At 38.3% G+C, this 17008-nt stretch overlaps 1 protein-coding gene across 2 annotated transcripts in view; it reads left to right on the top strand.

Annotated features, from left to right (window-relative positions):
- LOC110464863 (LIM domain transcription factor LMO4.1-like) overlaps positions 1 to 17008 on the top strand; it is a 36184-nt gene that overhangs the window by 16570 nt on the left and 2606 nt on the right. Inside the window, exon 3 of one of the 2 annotated variants that reach the window (XM_021520310.1) lies at positions 545 to 782. In XM_021520310.1, the coding sequence (XP_021375985.1) occupies positions 545 to 782 (238 nt within the window). Of the gene's footprint in view, positions 1 to 544; positions 1905 to 17008 lie in introns of those variants that run through there. The other variant, XM_021520308.1, reaches the window with a different exon arrangement.

Raw genomic sequence — 17008 nt, forward strand, 5'->3', positions numbered from 1 at the left:
GAAATTATGAATTTGAAAACTATCAAGAAATGTCAACATATATATAATTCATAAATCCATTCATTAAGTTCAAGAAAAGTGAAAAGTCACGAATAAACTGGCACATATATTTCCCTTCCCTTAACTTATTTAGATAGAGAGTTATTTCCCTTCCCTTAACTTATTTAGGTAGAGAGTTATTTCCCTTACCTTACAATATTTAGGTATTTTCCTTATCTTAACTTATTAAGGTAGAGAGTTATTTCCCTTACCTTACATTATTTAGGTATTTTCCTTACCTTACATTATTTAGGTTGAGAGTTATTTCCCTTACCTTACATTATTTAGATATTTTCCTTATCTTAACTTATTTAGATAGAGCGTTTTTACGGTGTCGATGCATATCAGAAAAAAATCGAACCTCTTGCTATTTTATTCAGATTCCAAAGACTTCGACTTCGATAGGGTCCGTGTTACTATTTACATATTTATGATAATGTTATTGATACGGAATGCTAAATTTGATGATATTTTCATTTTGAATTTCATTTTCTAATTTTTGCAGGTTATTCGGTTCCAGCGGATCGTGTTCGGCGTGTGGCCAAAGTATTCCGGCTAGTGAGTTTGTTATGAAGGCCCAAGGAAATGTGTACCATGTCAAGTGCTTCAAATGTGTCACGTGTCACAACCAGCTTTCCACCGGCGACCGGTTCAGTATTTTCAATGGCGGACTATTGTGTGAACAGGACTATCCCAAAGTTATGAAAGGTCACGTGATGGGATCCGCTAGGGGGAGCCACAAGGTACAGGGTAGTAGCACGCTAGAACTCCTCATAAGATCAACGCAATCCATTTAATTTCTTAGGAAACATTTTCATATCTCATTATATATTGAACTCGTTTCTGCATAATATTCTTTCTTTATTAGGAGGATGTGTAATGTCTTTCTCGTTATCCGTTCTTATTGGTTTACTTACCATCACTGTATTTTGTTTAAGTTAGAATACAAAATTAAATCTTGGTCTCGTGTAACCGGAAGTGTAAGCATAATTTACTTCCGGTTTATTGAGCATTGTATTTTCATCCTATTGGCTGTATAACACGTACATAATTGTATTGTTAGTTAAAATGTTGTTATTTATTACTTATTGATTCATAGAACATGGTCTAATTTCAAGTTTGTAAAACTAAAGATGCGATTTGGATAAAAAATATAATCAAAAGATTCGCGGAATGACACTGGTGGCCTGTTTACTCATTAATTGGAGACTGACGCCACATACGCGCTCAGTATCGGCGCATGTCACGTAATGCAGACTTAATTCGATAATTGGAAATAGAAAAAACGGTTTAGTTGTAAAACTAAAGGCACAATTGCCTCTTTTTAATCGATTTAAATCTGAATAATCTAGTCTTTTGTAAAGCAGGCTGTTACCTCCGAGAGCAGTGCTTTACGGTAATGGGAAATGATTATGTGAGGGCTAAAATTACGAATTGATTCATGATCAATTCATTAGTATTTTATAGAATATTCCATATACTATATTTTCTATGAAAAAGCGTTCAGTAATGTATAGTTCACATTTTCTGATATATTTGGAAATGAAAAGATATCGCAGTCCTTGTTTTGCACTGTTTTGGCAGTTTTTGTTTCCGCCCTGTTTTTGACAAGTGTCTTCATTATTTTGGTGGTAGGGTTGAGTCTCGACAAAATGGCGTACACTTTTTTTTCTGTTTGATAAACGATTATTTATTTGTAATGGAGAAATAATTTTGTTAAATGTTGATTGACCTGTTACCGATGGATTATTGAACACATGATTATACATGATCACGTGACACTGCGATACATACACTTACAATGTTACTCTATGGATTATGATATAAAATGCTCACCAATAAACTGTCCATGTATTTTGAACGCTGCCTCGGTTTTATCCTTCTGTGACTTAATTTCTTGGTCAGGAATCTGACAACCAATCGGAAGTGCATGTTGTGGAAACTAAGGTACCGGCTGTTTGTACGGTGGAAACCATACTTGCTTACATTGGTGATTGATTAAGTGATGATGAAACTGTGCCCTACCAGATTTCTTAATCACTGGTATGGACTAACGAAGCACCACAAGAAGAGGATTCTTCATATTTGTTTCGTATGTTGTGTTCTATTGCGTGTCGGAATGCAACATAGATCGAACGAATTCACGGCATAGACACGATGCAATGGCGTTCAGACGAGAAGGACATCTAATTCAATGCATAGACCATTACTCGCTCAAAAGGTTTACCGTTTGTGACTAAAGGTTAGAAAGTCTATATAACCTTGATTGCAGGCCATAAATTGGACCATTCCTCTCGTTTGTACATACGTCAATTAAATTAACTCATGCTTGCCGCTAAGGAAATAGTGTAAACATGTCGAACGCTGTACTGACGAGAACCAAATGCTACAGTAGAGAGCGAGCCATATGGCCCACAATAAAAGCTGAAAGTGCTATTAATTGGTGTTTATCTTGTGAGGGTTAAAGTCCACGTCTGCTCCCTCTGCCCGACCCAGGACATGTGTAAAGGGAGGTAGAAATTTAATGGGTTATTGGATCTAGAAACCATTAAATGCGCCCTGGCTCATCAAGGAAACCTCAGAACTCTTCATCGGTCCGGGGGTTACCTGGTTCATTTCAAAATATGTATAGTCAAACAGTTGCGGATATCGCTGAAGTAATCATAATATTGGAAGGACACTGGGCATAAAATGGCGGAAATGACGTCACAGTCCTAATAGGTTTTCATCAAACTCAATTATAATAATAGTCTTATGTTTTTTATCGATTCATTTAGCATTAAGTGGTTCAACCAATAATAGTTACTTCCCTTTAACAGAGCTCTTTGATACTGTAATGGACCATGGCATGATTCCATTTACATTTACAACGAATGGCGAAATTAGAAACCGAAAAATTAATGGAACGAATAAGACACAAATTGTAATAATGCGTACTATCTGTTGGAGTAGTGTCGCTATCGGTACGGGAACGGGCCTGCGTAATGGACAAGTAAATGTCTTGTGATGGACGAACGGACAGTATGGTGAACATTATTTCGTGTACCAAGTAATAATAACCGTATCTAGCCCAGACCCATAGTAACACAGGGGTCGAATTAATGGCGATATACATATATTTACTGCAGAAAATACGTGATGTTTCGAGTATAATAATAACAGTATCGATTTGGTTACCGGTGGTTAAATAATTAAATAAGTCATTTCATCTTCACAGAGCTTTGCATACTATTAACGGAGTAGCTTAATTATCATACCATGCTAAGCTTGTGGATACGGTACCCCACGGGGAGTCTCCCTCCTCAAACTGGTCAATTAATTACACTTAATCAAAGACCAATTCTTAATGAGGAAAGATGAAGAAATTAATGACAGAGTAACCCTATAGCAATCCAATACAGAGACTGGTAAATTCTCAAAATAATCACGAACCAGCAATATTTTATAAGGCTGGATGTCGCTACGTGGGTTACATGGTATAACGTATAATTATAAAACTTTGAATCAAAGTTTGTAACGATCGCTATAGGATAGTACACAACCACGCGCTTCACCAGCTAACGATAAACTAATGCTTCAAATGTATCGTTTGTTTAGATGTTATAATTCACGTTCCATGAAATGAGAATGGTATTTTTTTGTTAAATTGCAAAGATTCCTCCAGCTAGTGTAATTTAGTTGAGCGATCTTGTATATAACACAGGTACTGCCTGACAGCCAGCTCGTGTGTAGGTTCCTCCTCAGAAATGCCATCTTTATGTAGTGGTCTTCTCTCAAATACATCTTTATTATTTTTCTTCGTGGTTGTAATTTATGAGATCAGTAATTAGGAACTGAAGGTACACTTGTGGTTCGTGACACTAAGGTTGGGTATTAATTGTCTAGATCTCGCACTTTCTCGCTTTATTGTTATTCGTGAAGATGACGTTAGTTTATTATTCACGACACCAAAACTCTTAAACTACTTTTACAAAAATACGTTATCCTTTTAAACTCGCGCAAGGGTAATAGGTAATATAATTTGTTTCTTTCTTTCAAAGTTATAGATATACCTTTAAAATACCTACTTCAAGGTAAGTACGGTTGAACATGCTTTTTACACTATTTGTTTTTAAAACATAAAAGATTAAATATTAAACAGAAAGGGAAACGTTTTAGCTTTCACGGACAAAACAATTAACCCAGCCGCTTGTCTATATTAGACGGCTTGGCGTTGGCGTACATTAGTGACGCTACATTTGTACCATGTATTTGTCGGGCAGTAGGACGGTATACCGCTAGGCTGATTAGAGTACTGTAGACGTATCTAATAGACATTCTTATTCTGCAATGAAGAAATTACTTTCAGGGAAACCAAATACAAAAATTATGGAATAATGAAATAAAACGTCGAACACAGCCTGGAGTATTTTAGTGTGTTTAGATATCAACGTCCGAGCTATTCCTGTACAAAGTGCTTTCAACATGTCTGTTTTCACACCACGCGGGTCGGGCCCAGGACGAGTAAAACACACGCATTAGGCCTCTACTCGCGTGAACCCCCATTTACACGACCCTCCACTTACAACTCGCTCGTAATTACACACACATCTAATGAAGGCTGATCGCTGTTACTTAACGTAACACTTCGGAGATAAGGAAATAAAAGACCGTATACATCTACCATGAACGACGACTTACCAACCTCCGTAATTATCTCTTTGTAGACAGATCCGTTCATGTTGGAATAAGCCATTTTGAAAATTACCATTAAGAGTGTTATCTGCTATACAAACAGGAGAGTGAAGTTGACAAGCGACGTGGATTAAAATGGATAATTATGCAATTTCCTTCTCCATTTGATGTGGTGGTTTATTTACAAAACTAATGGAGTTCTTAATAGCTTGAACATGTGTCAGTCCTTGCTAACAGTTTCTCGTCGGGCACAGATTGTCTTCAAGGCATCGTCTCTCACTGTGGCTAAATACTGCCATAGGTTTACCGTACGGTACGTGGTTATTATAACCCCGCGATAGTGTGATCGCTGAAATGGCTGTCACATCGAAGGTTCGTAACACGTAAATGCCGAAGACTCGCACAATGACATTTTACCTGAAACAAATGCACCTGTTTAAAATGAAGATTTCAAAATAGCAAAAGGTTGAACATTTTTTGTTGTATATTAAACTTAAATATTGAATGATTTATCGTATGCATAATAGGTTCATATATTTAATTTTAGCTCCTCAAATTTAATATATTTCAAACAAGTTAATCTCCGAGGTCGTTTGATTGGCAGATCCTGCGATAACAGTAACAAATTGTGGTCGATTTAGATTAAACTTTGACATTGATTTGCTAATCTGTTTCATTGAGTTAATTTGTCTCTGCCAGTTGATACTTAATCAGTCGACACTGTGACGTCAGCTGATATCTAGTGGTTATGTGGTATTTAATGAGAAATAACCCGTAATTAATTAACTGTCTCGATTGAATTAAACATGAGGTTATCACTTATATATTCCACTTATTTCATACGCACATGACATTACATGCTGATCCATCGAATACCAGTAATATGTTTAAATTTCTTTGGAAACAATAGTTCAATTAAATTACTAAAAATAGACATAACTAATAAGATGGGACGGGAGGTTAGTATTGGGAGTAATTTACCTGTCAGTTATCGTATATGTTTAATTTTGGTGTCGGTGTTTAGCGCAAGATCCCTGGGGTCACACACAAACAGGATGTGACTAACGTTAAGTATTGTTAAGGTTCTAACTTAATACGTTATGTCAATATGTATGTCCTAAACCAATACCATTATAATCGGTTACCACGATATATTCTACAAACAACTATTTAGAACGTTTGACACGAGTGTATCGGGCTAAAACCCTCCAAGCCACTTTGGGCTCGAGGCTAACTCTTTAGTTGTAATCCATCAACGCCTGCCAATGTCGTCAGTTACTAGCGTGCCGATCTATGATAAGACTATTGACCCACATTTCACCAATCAATCAGTACATGGTGTAAATCAATAGATCGATAACTATCGATCATCTCTTCATCTAAGTACAACACATCTGACAGTGTTGACAGTCCTGATAAATCTTAATCATTTACCCAATATTTCATCAATATGCTCGTCACTAATAAAGAAAACCCTTGACCAGTGGTCACTTTTATGGTTCAAGGTTATTCATTTAAAAATGAGTCTTTTCTCCTCCTTATGACGTATGAAATATTTCCCCTATTTATTGCCTCTCTCTTCCTTAATTCCTCCATCATGCCGACACTGACCTGTTCTCCCTTCATTTCTCGTACTGACGATATGCTGTTGTCCTCACTTCCACCTGCCAACAAAGCAATTTGCTTCCCTCATATCGATGACGTAGCCTGACTCCCTCGTGCCAGTGATAGTGATGTCCATTTCTGGCCTTGTTCTTTTGAGGTCTATTTTTGCCCACGTGTCAGTGATGTCCATTTTTGCTCTCGTGCATTTGATGCCCATTTCTGCCATCGTGCCAGGGATGTATGTGTTAACAATGCACTTAATCTACGTCTAGATAAATTATGCATCTTGTCGTCTTCTTCAAAATAGGTATCGTCCCTCCTTCGCAACAATGGTGTTCATTCGTGCTAATGATGTAGCTTGCCTACCTCGTGCTAATGATGTAGTTTGCCTACCTCGTGCTAATGATGTAGCTTGCCTACCTCGTGCTAATGATGTAGCTTGCCTACCTCGTGCTAATTACAAACCTTGCCTCTCTCGTTGTAATTATATAACATGCCATCCTCGTGTTTATGATGTATCTTGCCTTCATCGTGCTTTTACATTACTTTCCCCACATGTGCTTATTANTTACATCTTGTATTCGTTCCCCTATGTCGTCGTGCCGTACAAGGTTACATCATGTGTCTGTTCCCCTATGCCGTCGTACCGTACAAGGTTACACCATGTGTCTGTTCCCCTGTGTCGTCGTACCGTACAAGGTTACATCATGTATTCGTTCCCCTATGCTGTCGTATCGTTCTAGGTTACACCATGTGAACCAGGTTACATCTTGTATTCGTTCCCCTGTGTCGTCGTACCGTACAAGGTTATATCATGTATTCGTTCCCCTGTGTCGTCGTACCGTTCTAGGTTACATCATGTGTCTGTTCCCCTATGTCGTCGTACCGTACAAGGTTACATCATGTATTCGTTACCCTACGCCATCGTACCGTAAAAGGTTACATCGTGTATTCGTTCCCCTACGCCGTCGTACCGTACAAGGTTACATCATGTATTCGTTCCCCTATATCGTCGTACCGTACAAGGTTACATCATGTATTCGTTCCCCAAATCGTCGTACCGTACAAGGTTACATCATGTATTCGTTCCCCTGTGTCGTCGTACCGTACAAGGTTACATCATGTATTCGTTCCCCTTGGCCGTCGTACCGTACAAAGTTACATCATGTATTCGTTCCCCTATATCGTCGTATCGTACAAGGTTACATCATGTATTCGTTCCCCTTGGCCGTCGTACCGTACAAAGTTACATCATGTATTCGTTCCCCTATATCGTCGTATCGTACAAGGTTACATCATGTATTCGTTCCCCTTGGCCGTCGTACCGTACAAAGTTACATCATGTATTCGTTCCCCTATGTCGTCGTACTGTACAAGGTTACATCATGTATTCGTTCCCTTACGCCGTCGTATCGTACAAGGTTACATCATGTATTCGTTCCCCTATGCCGTGGTACTGTACAAGGTTATATCATATATTCGTTCCCCTACGCCGTCGTACCCTACAAGGTTACATCATGTATTCGTTCCCCTATGCTGTCGTACCGTACAAGGTTACATCATGTATTCGTTCCCCTATGCCGTGGTACTGTACAAGGTTATATCATATATTCGTTCCCCTACGCCGTCGTACCCTACAAGGTTACATCATGTATTCGTTCCCCTATGCTGTCGTACCGTACAAGGTTACATCATGTATTCGTTCCCCTATGCCGTCGTACCGTACAAGGTTACATCATATGTCTGTTCCCCTATGCCGTCGTATCGTACAAGGTTACATCATGTATTCGTTCCCCTAGGCCGTCGTACCGTACAAGGTTACATCATGTATTTGTTCCCCTATGTCGTCGTACCGTTCAAGGTTATATCATGTGTCTTTTCCCCTATGTCGTCGTACCGTACAAGGGTACATCATGTATTCGTTCCCCTAGGCCGTCGTACCGTACAGGGTTACATCATGTATTCGTTCCCCTATGCCGTGGTACTGTACAAGGTTATATCATATATTCGTTCCCCTAGGCCGTCGTACCGTACAGGGTTACATCATGTATTCGTTCCCCTATGCCGTCGTACCGTACAAGGTTAAACATCATGTGTCTGTTCCCCTATGTCGTCGTACCGCACAAGGTTATATCATGTGTCTGTTCCCCTATGTCGTCGTACCGTACAAGGTTACATCATGTATTCGTTTCCCTATGCCGTCGTACCGTACAAGTATAACATCATGTGTCTGTTCCCCTATGTCGTCGTACCGTACAAGGTTACATCATGTATTCGTTCCCCTATGTCGTCGTACCGTACAAGGTTAAACATCATGTGTCTGTTCCCCTATGCCGTCGTACCGTACAAGGTTAAACATCATGTGTCTGTTCCCCTATGCCGTCGTACCGTACAAGGTTAAACATCGTGTGTCTGTTCCCCTATGTTCGTTCCCCTATGCAGGTTAAACATCATGTGTCTGTTCCCCTATGCCGTCGTACCGTACAAGGTTAAACATCGTGTGTCTGTTCCCCTATGTCGTCGTACCGTACAAGGTTACATCATGTATTCGTTCCCCTATGCCGTACTAGGTTATAATATCACTACAGAAGCATTGTCTCAATATCAAAGCAATATAACAAAGCACTCAATAATAATGGACGTGTGATGGCAGTCATGTCTATCGGTACGGTGAGACGTCGTATCGGGTTTGGTGTGAGTCTGACATTCAACTGGCCGCTGTTTTATGGGTATGACATATCACTGACTGAACAGACGATCGAACAGTGATACAGCAACGACACGCTTTGATGTGAACGTCAATGGACCGAACTACATCGGAGTCATATGGCCATAATACAATCCCAGTGTCACCGAATTTGTCTGTTCATTCATAAATAAATAAACCCGAAATTCGATAGCAAACAACAGTAATATACTAATTTGTTCCCATACATGTGATTTGTGCACGATCTTGATTATTCTACAGTCGACCATCTGCGTGTAATGTTATCTCGTTTTGGTGATGACACCTTTATGAAAACGTTGGAAACGAATACTTATATTATAATTACGTGAAGACAAAAGCCCAACGAGAACGATCTATAAATATATTATAGAAAGTCCTTTATTCAAAAGAATGAAATGACAACATATCCTGTCCTCATTGTGTCGATGATGAATAATTCTATCTATAATTCCATTCAACCGGAAATTGAACAATGGATTTGACCGTACACCGGAAGTAGTAATCAAATACGACAGTTCCAAAGTTTCAGGCCATGACATGCATGACCATATATGGGGGATAACCAGGACGGGGTTCATGTGTACTTTTGACCGGTGAATTGTTTCTTTGACATCTATGTGAAGAACTATTTAAAGTTACAATTACATATTTAGTCATTATCAGAAGAGTCACCATTCTACAGATGTGTTGAATATTAGTTTTGTTGGACAACCATTTTCGGACACGATCTGCAATATTTAACACGGTATTAGTAAATGGTGTGTAGAAATGGATAAGTGCTAGGCGGAGTTGAGAGATTAATTAAACTGATAACACATCCACTATTTGTATGTACCCAATACATTATTCAGTATGAAATGGGCCTAAGTCTCCTCTCCACAGTTAAATAGTTCCAATTAAAGCTGACACTCGTATTGCCTAATGGGCAACAACTAAAATAAATAACATTCTTTGTTGACCAAATTTGATTTGGAGTTGTAATAATGTCATTAAATTGTTAATTACGTTTAAATCTGTTTGCCTTATTTAGCGTATTTCCATTTTAATTACCAATTACGGTTGTGTATATATACACTAACGTATATGAAGGCGAGGCGACACTGTGACACCCAATCACAAACACCGTCAAGTGGCTCATTAAAAGCAGCAACAATACCCGGCGAGCGAGGCCTGTTGTGACGGGGCACGGATCGGGATAAAGTGAGCGGATTTTACAAGATCTCTGACACCTGTCGATAAAATTGGATGCCAATCTACATAGCTGCGAGGAAGATAGATTGTACAACTCTTTTCAACAACGTAATTTACTCCTGTTAATTGCCCAGATGTATAAAACATATCCCCACATATTTATTGTACATACAGGTTCTGCAATATAAGAATAATGAACTCTATAACTATGTAAAACTTCGTCAATACCCGTTAAACCTGAGTTGTTGAAATGCTGACTATATTATGGCAGAGACTATCTCTTTGAAGTGTAGATGTTTGAGGGTATTAATTTATCTTTACACTTAGAAACAATGTGATAGTCGACAGCCGTTCTCAGAAAGTGCTTGAACAACTAAGGCAACAGAATCAGATTCAATTGCCGTATGTTTGGACCAGAAGTAGATTGCTAACGAAACAGCCATTAACAGCGCACATCCTCGTTCCCAACCACACGTTTCACTCTCTACTGCTGTACTTAAACCTTTGAAACGGAGGACTCTTTAAGTATGTCTATCGATAACCAGCAGCTAGTCAAGGGCAAACAACTCTTCATATAGGATGTGAACATTACGTAGAATGGTAAATAAAAATATGATGTACACGTTATATGTTAATATACAGATTGTAAAGTTTGTTTGCTGTACGTCATTGATTTCATGGGAACATGTCTTATGTTCAAGACGGTCAGAATTATTTCTGTTGTCTTGTATGACCATCCCAAAGTTAAGACATATTCCTATTGTCTTGTCTGACCGTCATGAAGTTCGGACATAATCCAGCTGTCATGTCTGTCCGTCTTTAAGTTTTGGACTATTTCCGTTGTTCAGTTTGACGGTCTTGAAGTTTGGACCTATTTCCGTTGTCGTCAAGTCTGACCGTCTTGAACTTCAAAGCCTTTCTTGGAGTTCAAGTTCTTTCCTTTCAACTATTTTGAAAGTATGGCACCCTCAAAGGATAAGCCTCACAGGATAACCATATGTTGATTATATCTATTCTACCTCGTCAAAATGTATTGAAATTTAGAATCGCCCTATAATACAAGTATGCCATTAAAGCTGTTGTTTTACGCGTGACACTCACAGCTGATGTCATATTTCTTTGACGCTGCAGCTTATGCTCATGTTTTGTCTGTTTAACATAGATGTACGTATAAACGATTATAATTGTTATATGCACTGAGCAAAATGCCCGTACAAGACCAGCTATACGTCATCTGTTTACATTTGCAATACATGTAGGCTTTTTGAAGTCCGTTGCACGCGCTTGGTCTATCGGGAGCAAAGAACATGGCGACATTGACCATTGCCCAATACTACGTTATTAATAACAAATGAAAAGGGTTGTTACATCCCCGACGTGGTAGAATTAGGAATAGCATTGCCATGTTAATTGTCCGTCAACACACTCGACCACTGTTTGTCACGTATCCCTGTAACCACACTAGCGCAATTAAATATAAAATCTTCGCCTCATTCTGATGAGATCCCCGCATACTTATAATCTTAAATAATATAACAATAATCTCTATTACGATGTAGCTCTTCTTTGTTATATTGCGATGTGAGGGAATGGTTCCAGTGGTGTTTGAGGAACGTTTTTCCACAAAGAGGTGTACTTTATTTATATTCATCTCCATTCTTCCAGCTGTACTTTCGGCTATCATTTATCTGCGTCCAGCTCGATTGTGTCGTGAATGGCGTAGCTCTCATACTCCCGCTACACGTGCTGTTCATTCACCAGTTTTAACTCAATTTAACTACATAAAAAAACCTGAAATAGTAATTGACTGAAAAAAATGTGGCGCTTATTTTTCTTCTCGTCATTACTTGTTAATTGGCACATTAGTGGCGCTTTCTATTAAAGTAACTAGGAGTCACTAATTAGCGCGTGATGTATGAAAGCCGCCATTACGACGTCATTGACCTTGAGAGGGGTAATGACGCGAGAGCTTGTTAGCGCGAGATGTCAATAGATCACGTGACGGTGATGTGGTCCCCAGGGAGAGGAGGAGGGGGCCTGCTCCTGATGACAAACATCATAGCTTCAGATAATTGAATCCCGTCTGAAGAATTTAAGTAGACTAATTAGGGAAGGTGTGAATGTTATTAGCCCCGTTTAGATGATAGCCCCTCACTCTTGGAATGGAGGCAGTATGTAATTATTTGTTCAATTAAAGTTTAAAAGCCAATTAACGCGTAGATTCGACAAGGCTATTTTCATAACTCTCCCCAATAATTATTTCTATTTAGGAGTCCATTAGCTGTAGTGTTGTTAAGGCCTTAGCGTTTGTTTAACTAAGACCCTGTGTACATTTTCCTCCTATTATGCTCGCACGGATCGTTTCCAAGATCTATTTACACGGTACAGATTCATTTTCAAGCTACTTTTTCTGCTATGTAGACTAAACAGTGACACCGGGGTGTTTTACAGGGCTAACACAGGGTTACATTGAGCACATTAGCACTGACGGTGCGCATACGGCCGACCACAAATCCATTGTATACTCATTTCCTCTCATACCAAGCACCGATTGAATTTCGGTAAATATATCTCTGAACAAATATATACAGTCGATTAAAATCTTAATTATAAAACGTGAAATCTCATTTGGTAGATTCAATATTGCTTTTAGAACGGGTATGGTTTTACCGGGGATGGATTGTAAATTTCATAATGGACTCATTTTTATGTTGAAAGGGACATCTTTACTCAGGAGAGGTGATATGAATATGATATTATTGCGATATTATCGCGCACTTCCTGTCTGACAGCCACTATTGTATTCTTTGTACAGGCCCACACGGACATGTTTTGTACGTGCGCAGTGGGTACTTTAGGGATACATAGTATAGAAGTTTACAGACAGACCATATTTACAGACGGACGGACAGACACGTGACAGGTGCCACTATAGTACAGGTGTGTTGTGATTAATCAAGTGAAAGAAGTTTGATGTTTTCGGACGAGTTCGATTTGGAAGTAACCATTATTTGTCCCGTCAATTACTTGATGTTCACCACATCTCGTCCATGCTTTGTGATGTATATATACAAGCAGTTTTGTAATATCAATAGTGATTTTTTTTTTATAATAATGATAAAATGTAATTCAATAACTTTGATAATTTAAAACAATAGTATTGGCAAAAGTAAATTCAGTATCTTGTTTTCCACTTAAAGTGTATGTTATTTACATATACACACACACATAATTGAAAAAGAAATACAGAAATAAAAGTTTAGTAAATCTGCTCAAATTCAGTAGTCTCGAGGTGTTTGAAGTTTCGAGACGTGTTTCGTGGTCCTTTTCACAGTCCCGGGTGCCAAATCAGTATTGGTTGTGTAGTTTCGAGACGTGTTTCGTGGTCCTTTTCACAGTCCCGGGTGTGCTAAGCTGCACAAACTCATTAGTTTAACGTTTTATACCGGGAGAATATAAATTTAATCATATAACATTTCCTTGTGTGATCTTTTACAGCTGTCTTTTAAATGCCGTCCGCCGACAAAAAGTCATGGATAATATGTCTCAGAAATCGGGATCTACGTGATTTTCAATTTCAGACAGAACGTATTTTAGACTAATTTGATGTTTTCTTGAAAACAAATATCCTACTTGAAGCTGGGTTGAGTGATAATTGCTGTAGTAAAAACGAAAATTAATTTGGTGTTGTGGGTAGATTTAATTTAATTTTTGCTCTTGAATCATAAAACGACCGACTGCATGTCTCAAATGTTGGCATGTTTTCCTCGAATGACTTTATAATTACGTGTACTTGTCCATGTGATCCTTGGATGCAAACTGCCTTGCTGGTCGTGTTGGAAATGACCTGATGGGTTTTCGAATAAAGTCGGTTATTGGAAGTTTTTCTTTTCCATTTATGGATAAACACGCATAAACTGGGCAGCAACACGTGGTACCCTGAATATGAAACTTCAGTGATGGAGTTAATTTTTTGAAAGTCTTCGATCACGTGTGTTTCGGATAATATTTATTATCACATGTCTTCAAGTCAATGTTTATGACCACCTTAAGACAATACCTTAACAGGCAGTATCTGTGATGATAATTAGGATTGTACAAGGTGATGATTGATCACAAATGGTGTCAAAGATCATCAGCTTCTTACCTGTCTTGTTTTAGATTTCCGACCTTGTATAGAATTACTACATTAGTGCCGGGATTACCAGTGTCAAATATTACTTATTTACCAAGTTTACCATTGTTGAGATTGAAATTACCCGTGGTTGTAGTCACGTATCTACCTAACAGTGTGTCGTTATCCCCTCTATCCAGTAGATCTCTCCGGGTTGCAAACCTGCATATAAACATTTAGGCATGTTGAACAATTTTCAAATGGGTCAAATTGGGTACACGTATGTAAAAACCATACGTCTGGGGTGTGGAATTATGTTTACTGTACGTAGCTTAGGCACCAGGGTCTGTCTCATTACCGACGGCGCACAGATAAAAATGATAAGATTTTCAAATCAAAATAGAATTTTCCTCATTAAGACCTAATTGGACTAACTAGAGGAGGCAGGCAACTCGTAGGAAGCAATTTGTCGGGGTGCCTTCATTATTTGTGGCAACCCCTCATGAAAGAGAGGAGTTAAGCAACTGATATTTTCTTTCTTATTTTTCACAGGATTTTCATCCAAATTGGATGTTTAATGAATGCCCGTTATGTACCGGCATTGTGTTGACTACTATATCGGTAACATCCCTTACAGATAAAGTTTGGGATGTGAAGGACTGCTCAGTCCCCCGAGATATTCGTTATATGGCGGCTTGGATCCTTGTCATTAGGTTGTAATTGGTCATTAGTCCCCCCCATTCCTCGCTCCCACTCCTCTTCGCCAGTGCTGAGATAACGATCACATGGAACCTCAAACCACACCGTCCTGATATAAAAAAAATAGCCACTCATTTTCAAAAGACGCACCATTTTATGTTGATGGTGCGAGAATTCTTTGTGAACGAATGCTTTAATTATCCTGATGTGTAATTCTTTACTGTGCCCGCTAGTATTTTGCTTTCATTTTAAATAACCCACTAGTTAACGCCGATTTAGAATTTCGGGTGAAATAAGTTTCAAATAATCCCAGATGGCGCGAGTGACAGCCATGAAGGGCCTTAATTAAACTTCCTGGCTGGAGAGTTCCAATGAAGCACAAATTGGGTCCTAATCATTGCCATTAGGAGAAAGAGCCTTTTCAGATGCCTTAAATTTGTTTAGCAGTGTATTTAGTTTGCTAGCCTTAGTCCTATTAGAAACTTCCTTTCTAACTGACTTTGAATGATGAATACACAGAGAGAGAGAGACTGGAAACGTTTACATTAGTCGTCTAGCGCAAGCTCCGCGAGGTAATTCAGCGTGTTCGAGGTGTCAAATTAACCCTTTAAAGTTAAATATGTAAACCAATACCCAAATCACTCTAACTAACATCAGCTGTCAAAATAAGCTGCACATGTTCAAAAGAAGTTGGCGGTAATTGTTGGTTTATCAGCCGCGTTATCTTGGCAACAACCATATTTAACATAATACACAATTTTTTTTGCTAATTATATCGGATAATTTGTCGTTCTACGTGAATGCCATGTACTATTGAATGTCAACGTTATCGTCGGACAGTTCGACATTTACGATATCACACACCAACTTATACTTCACGTATTGATTATAGACTTGCTAAAGTTTCTAATAATTGGAAACTTATCGTAAATTGATTAAATAATTACTCATGTTTATATATGAAAAGGTAGTTTACTTTTAAAAGTACTCAAATGAGACTTATTAAGGCATACTATATTACAAACGTCCTGAAGTTTCTCTCCATTTAAGAAGATTGTGTAATTAGTTGGCCGACAGAAATACAAAATATACAAATACCGCTTCAGAAAGCTGATGATAGACGTTTTGATATATATTTCTTCCGATCAGCTTATAAATTACCGAAACTTACGAAAAATGAAAATAGCACAGAAGATCTTGATAGACTCCATCTTCCCCTTGTAATAGAGAAAAGTTCGCCCAATTTTAAGGAAATCAAGGGATAATTGTTTGTAGACTCTCTGAAGTGATCCTTTGTAAACATCAGAATTAAAAACAACTTCATGATAGTCTGTTGAAATTCTCTTCCGATAAGAAAATACTGATTACACAACATTAGGAAATAACAAACAGATGTGACTTGCTCAGGTTTCTCTTCATTTATAAAACAATTTATTCAATTTTTAGAAAAAATAGGAAACTGTGTATGGAAATTAAAAGTAACTTGTTGATGGATGCGCTCAAATTTCTCTTTTTATTGGCAAAACTTCGCAGGTACAAAAAGAAAATTTCACAGAAATAAAGATAAGAAAACATTAGAACAAATTAATCGTAGGCTTGCTTAAATTTCTCAAAGTTTCTTTTGCAACAGAATTAAAATATCGATTGAAGAAACAACACTGATTATAGAAATGATAAATTAACGGTATATATGTCTGTGATATCCAAAGTAACGGACGGGCCCACACAATAACAGAGGATTAACTTATGTAGCGGATTACAAACGGACGAATAAGACGTTGGGTTGACGTTGAGACGCCTTTTTGTTATAGTATACACAGTTATAAAAATGGGACGTTTGAGCGAATGGTTACAACTTGTACTTGTTTAAAATGAACTTCTGTTTGTATGCGTTCAAATCACCCGTCCAATCGCAAGACGTTGTCGACACACGTACAAAGCACAGGGACATGTGCATT

Source organism: Mizuhopecten yessoensis, unplaced genomic scaffold (genome assembly GCF_002113885.1).
Source record: "Mizuhopecten yessoensis strain PY_sf001 unplaced genomic scaffold, ASM211388v2 scaffold11039, whole genome shotgun sequence".
Classification (NCBI taxonomy): domain Eukaryota; kingdom Metazoa; phylum Mollusca; class Bivalvia; order Pectinida; family Pectinidae; genus Mizuhopecten; species Mizuhopecten yessoensis.